The sequence below is a fragment of the Schistosoma mansoni genome (assembly GCF_000237925.1).
Source record: "Schistosoma mansoni, WGS project CABG00000000 data, chromosome 1 unplaced supercontig 0010, strain Puerto Rico, whole genome shotgun sequence".
Lineage (NCBI taxonomy): Eukaryota > Metazoa > Platyhelminthes > Trematoda > Strigeidida > Schistosomatidae > Schistosoma > Schistosoma mansoni.
In genome coordinates, this window is record NW_017385987.1 from 2603813 (window position 1) to 2609993 (window position 6181).

Sequence of the window (6181 nt, forward strand, 5' to 3'; positions counted from 1 at the left end):
GTTAGGACTGCAACTGGTCAGTCTCTTTCCACTGCTAGCCACTATCCATCTTTGCTTATCACGCTTGTGAATCAAGGCTATATCGAGGCAATACGCACAGTATGCACATATGCCAATTAGAGACTGACCAGTTGCAGTCCTAACACATCGATGGGAAGATTCAAACAAACAATACTAAGTGAATTTAAACTTGCTTTGGTTTTGCATTATTTTATTCTGTGGGTAAAGTTTTTGACATTGGTTTACTTCAGAAATCTTTTCCCTATTTCGAAAGGTTTATGAAGCATCAAGGTTTGACCTGGTAATTTCAAATAAATTAGACATTGAATGGATTGTGTATCGTGATAAGATAGTAATATATATTCGGGATATCCCAATAAGTAGAAAATTGGGTTTTCGACATTTTACAACATAATTAAAGTTGGTTTGTCAGAGCTTAAATAAACGTTTCCAAATTAACACATTCAAATCGCAATTGTATTATTTTAGTCATCAAGTTTTACACTTGGAAACACAAAGTTCTATGTTTTACTTCCTAATTTAAACAGATTTTACTAGAATTTGATAATGATAAAAATATGCTAATATCTTTCTCTCTAAATTGCGTGTCAGTAGTTATTTCCACATTCAAAAATTAGACATAGACATATAGCTAGTTGTTCCCATACACTTAGTTCTTTATGTGTTGTATAACATCCATAAGGCTTCACACTTGGCGTTTGTTACTTTATTTCAGCTTCATTTTGTGTACTCGTTCAGAAATTTTATTGCAACTCTCTTCTTGTATATTGTTTCTTGGCTGTTCTCCAAATCTTGGATTTCTGTGATACTAGTTTAAATTTGTAACATTTAATGATTAAAGTACTCCACTGTTTAGTTACTGGCTTCATCTCCAGCTGTCGGATAGTTTCATCAACTTTTGCGCTGGATGAGTACATAAACTTGTGTTTAGTTATTGATTCGATTTTGGTCGTCTGAACATAAATCACGTACTTCATAGGTATTTGTTTCGAGTTGGATAGATCATTTTTACTTTCATGTCTATGCATTTACGATTTCTCATTTTTAAATTAGGACTGTGAACAGCTGGAACATAAGCCACAATTTCCAATCAACGATCAGTATCCTAGGCGAGGTTATCCACGCCATCCATATCAGCGTGTTGAAGATAGATCTATGATCACTTCTTCACGCAGTCTACTTGGTCCTCCAAATGGTCACCCTATCAATAGACGATCATTTCCTCCTAGTCGTGGGTTTTTCAGGTAGCTTAGCTTTCTCTAGCGCCCCGGTCTATCCTCTAATTCATTTGCACTTAAATGTTGACCTTTAGTAGAGCTTCTGTTTGCTGCACTGCATGACTATATGATCCATCACAATTTTAGTCTATTGATTTGGCAGTTTAACCCGAATTTGCTTCCTTAGTAATTATGATTCAACCTTTGGTGGCGTAATTTAAATGAGGGTATTTATTATTCAAGCTTTTCGTTTCATATATATACATAAATCTTGTGTCAAGATGTTTTTTTCAAGAACATTGTTGGGATTTTTTCCTCCTTGCTGTTCCTTTTTTATTTTCTTAAATATGTTACTTAGACACTAATTTTGTTTACCCGTCCTTACTCTGTGTTTGATTTATTAAAAAAAGATAAAATATGTTATCCTACTTAATGAATATAAACAATTAATTTATCACCAGTTTTGTGAATTAAATACAGGCCACTTAACCAATATTTCACTGGTAATTATTGGCCAATGTAGATCAGACTCATTTTCTCTCTAAACAGCATTTAGGATTTGAAGAAAGGTTCAGTGTTGGATACATTAATAAAATAATATCTTTATTTTGAACCATTTGAACACTTCTTACAATACGCTTTTGATCCAGATGACATCACACATCAATATGAACAATGCTTAGGTATACATAAGGTATTTTTCAACCTTTGTAGTTGCTTTAAATATATCACTTTATACGTATTTCCTACTTGAAATTTTACACGTAAACTTAGTTATTTATTTTTCTGTTCTATTGTACAAATAGATACTTTTATGATACAAATAGCCAAATTCATGCATCGTTTTAACTTCAGTATTAAGCTATTTCAAGCAAATAGCAGGATACTATTGACTGAGAGTTCATGCTATTTGGTATTTTTCAGAATGATACATCTGAAATCTAAAAAGAACTGACGCTAGACGACGTGTCTGAACTTACGTCACAGTATCACAGCTAAAGATGTAAATCCTCCATTTAACTTAAAATCGACCTATCGTAAAACTGAGATAATTACACTAATTAATTAGTTTGTCTACTTTAACCACCATCACCGAGTTATATAGTGAAATATTGGTTATTACCTACTAAACTGTTGCTGTTAGAGCACCCATCAGGGGTTGTAATGAAGCTAATCAGACGGACCCTTTTGCATCCACTACTTCACTCTTAAATTTCAGATGTGTAAGAGAATACTGATTGATTATGTTTTATTACAACCATAAGAAGTTGTTCTTAACGCGCCTTTATAATTATTTTCAGTACTTAATAAGTATGGTTCTGTACTATTAATATTATTTTTTCTCTAAAATGTTCTATTTGCTTATCGTTATGCAACAAACAGTAGAGGAAACAACACTGACTATTGTAAACTAAAATTTCGTCTATTTTTAAATATTAATTGTATAAATGAAGAAATATTGCTCATATTTTAGTCCATCGCCTAATATATCGATATAATCCTATTGTAATCTCTCGTTCTACACGAATGTAACTAGAATGTGTCACTTTTTAATTATCTAATCCGTAGATATTAATCACTACTACTCTCTGTGTTAATACTATCTGTACCATAAATCGTTTTTGTCATATAAAACTTACGGATGAAAGTTTTTGTATATTACGAATTTATTAACACTTAAAATGATTCGTAGCAATTATGATTAGCAATAATGCTGCTTTTATCTATTTTTACCACTGCAAGGTAGCGGTTATATATATATATATATATATATATATATATATATATATATATAGTTTTATTAACCTATTCCTCTTTTAACTCTTCACAAATCTCAATATCACAATGTTCGGATTATACACTCATATTTACAGCATCAAAAAGGCCCAATCAATGTCAACCCTTCCAGGAGGCTCTAATAATAAGATGTTTTATGTGCAGGTTAGTATATTTTGAAACGGTTTATTTCATATTTCTGTATGATTACATCGATGTTTAATTTCCTACAAGTGGATTTACTTTCTGTCTAGTAGATGCACAATATAAATGCTAGGTATAGCTAGCAGAAGTTTACATAATTTACTAGCACTTTTTCGAAATTATTGGTAATATAATGAAGTCTACATTAATATAGCACAATATGCGATGCAGTAGGAAGAAGCACATTGTTGATTTTTATACTTACAAATTGTAGGTGGACCAGTGAAATGTTAAATATCAACGATACTATTAAAATTTGGGATGTTATAATGCGTTTTTAGAAGATACCAGTTTAACTTAGTCGTATACAAGTTATGTGGCGATTCACTCATATGAAGCATGCTTAGTTACATTCACTGTTGGTTTATATAAAATCAATCTTGCTGGAAGTGTGCTGATAATTATCTGCTTTTTCACTAACATAAATTTGATGGACATAGTTTTTAATTCCTGTCTAGTATTGTGGTCAATTTTAACAAACTTTTGAATAGTTTCTACGATACTAGTTAAAACCTGTCCTATTGTTACATTTAGCTTAGATTAGTCAATACATTTCTTTATCATTAGTTTCTTGTCTTCAGTGATCATCGGTTCAGATATCATCGTTTGTTGAACTTCAACGTGACGTGAACTCTCCCATATTGTTTGTAATTACCTTTACAAATATTCTTTATTTTTTTAATTAGGTTACGATTTTACGACTTTGGTCACCAATTACTCTCACTATGTACTATTTCAAAAAAACATCTGTTTCGATCAGCAAAGAGGGATAGTGGCTAGCAGTGGAATCCAGGACGCGCTTTTTGTCCTATTCGCGACTCGTCAGCTGTATGTACCTGCATCGCAGAGTTGATGTTCACTCTGGGACTCCAACCCAGTACCTTTCGCTTCAAACGCCATCACGTTATCCACTTAGCTACTGAGTCCTGATAGCCATTTGCTTGTCTAAGGGAGTGAAGTTTAAATTCACTGGACACAGTTTACTTGAATCTTCCCATTGATGTTTAGGACTGCAATTGATCAGTCTGAGATGCAGGTACATCCAGCTGACGAGTGCCAAATAGGGCGAAACGCGCGTCCTGGATTTCACTGCTAGCCATTATCTATCTTTACTTATAATGATTGTGAATTAAGGCTATATCGAGGCAATGCGCACAGTATGCACATATGCCAATAAGAGATGGATCAATTGCAGTCTTACACATCAATGGGAAGATCCAAGTAAACAATACCAAGTGAATCGGTTTTGATAGTTCCTTACTTAAATAATTGGATGTTACGTACTTAATTGGACTCAGTGTTCGATACTGTATCACAATTTATAAAACCATTTCGATATCAGTATGCTTAGTTGCAAACTTAGCTGCAAACTGTAAAATGTCAATAAAAAACTCAACGTGAGCATTTTGGGAAATTTTCACGAAAAGTGACAGTTAATATTCGTAGAAACAGATTTAAAGAGATCTAAAGCTTGATAGTTCTTTGCTTTTAGTTTAGCTAGAATAAACAAGCTTCAGTAAAGACCGTTGTCTTCTAGGTGATATTATACTTTAAAGCTGTGTGATTGCATCCATTGTTTATACAAATAAGTATGAGTTTATCATTTTAGAGAGGAACAGAACGCGATTCCATTCTTAAATCTACCAGTGCGAGATAGATGTGAACCAATAATAAACTTGACCAAGTGCTTCGTAACCGGAGTTTCAACATAAGAGGTGCTTCTCAGGGAGACTAGAGAGAGTGTGGCTCTTCTTCATAGCTGACCTTTGTAAGGATGTAAACGTTGTACAATATCTAATATACCTTCCATTTAACTATTTGATTAGCTTTAGATCTATAGGATTTACCATTTAAACTAATAATTTCGAGACTTTGGGATGTGAGTTCGAACAGATAATCATCTCTCTACTGATCCGTCTTGTGACACGTTCTGTACTCACAAATTCACCTATTAGAAAAGTGTTAATATTTTACAATTTGTGGTTATTATTCATTATTTACGACCTTTTTTTTGCTGTCATCTCTTAATGTGTTTACATTTGTAGCAGGAAAGGCTTAGACAACTGCGTGGTGGTTCAACTAATCCAAAAGAAATTTATTCCCAAGATGGTCATGCTAATAACAGTAATTATAATAATTATTTTCCCCTTGATGGCTACGGTACACGATCCCAATATATGTTTGACTTTAATCCATCTTTAAACAATAGTTTGAACCATTAATTCCTTTTTCTTTTATGATCTATTTAAAATTATGAAATCAGCAATTACACCTGTGTTTTTTTAAAGTATCCTTTTTCGTTATTTTGTGTTTGTTTGTTTATTCTCACCTCTGATTCATAGTAACAGTTATTACTTTCTCTCTATGTATACCTACTTATATGTGTGTAAAGTGTACTTAGGTGAGTAATTGTGCTAGTAGGATTGAATTATCATCTTTTCGTTTTTATTTATATGAAAGTTTATTTGTCTTTTCCATCCTGTTGCCATTGTTTACTGTCATCAATGGGATAACCGGTCGCAATTATTATATTATTATTATGTGCTCTGGACATTAACTTATATCATTACTTAATTTTTGGCTGTGATGAATCAAATGTGCAGATCTATATGTGAACTTTGTTCAATTTTCGAAAAAACGTTGCACACATGTTAATAAGAGAAAACTGCTCATGTGTGTGTGAATTCGTGCATGTTTGTGCTACTTCACGATTTCCCTTGTTTTGTTTTATGTTGCTAAATTAAGTTCCTTTTTTAAGGAGCTGTGTATCTCGAGTGTCATAATTCAGTTTTCAAAGAAAAAGATGTAATAAAACACTTATTCAGCTATAACTTATAAAGAACAATATTTGTGTCTTCATTCTCTATAACTGATACATCTTTGCATAACGGTATAAATCAATGCGTTTTCTTCTCTGTAGTCTCTTATATCTCGATTATTATTTTGTTTTATTATGGTTCATT

The 6181-nt window shown here is 32.5% G+C and overlaps 1 protein-coding gene across 1 annotated transcript; it reads left to right on the forward strand.

Annotated features, from left to right (window-relative positions):
* Positions 1–3131: 3131 nt before the first annotated feature.
* On the forward strand, positions 3132–5440 carry Smp_122080 (hypothetical protein; the record flags this gene model as incomplete). The annotated part of the gene is made up of 2 exons (XM_018792007.1): positions 3132–3179; positions 5264–5440. 2 exons carry the CDS (start codon positions 3132–3134, stop codon positions 5438–5440), a joined length of 225 nt encoding a protein of 74 aa, XP_018644911.1.
* Positions 5441–6181: the final 741 nt, after the last annotated feature.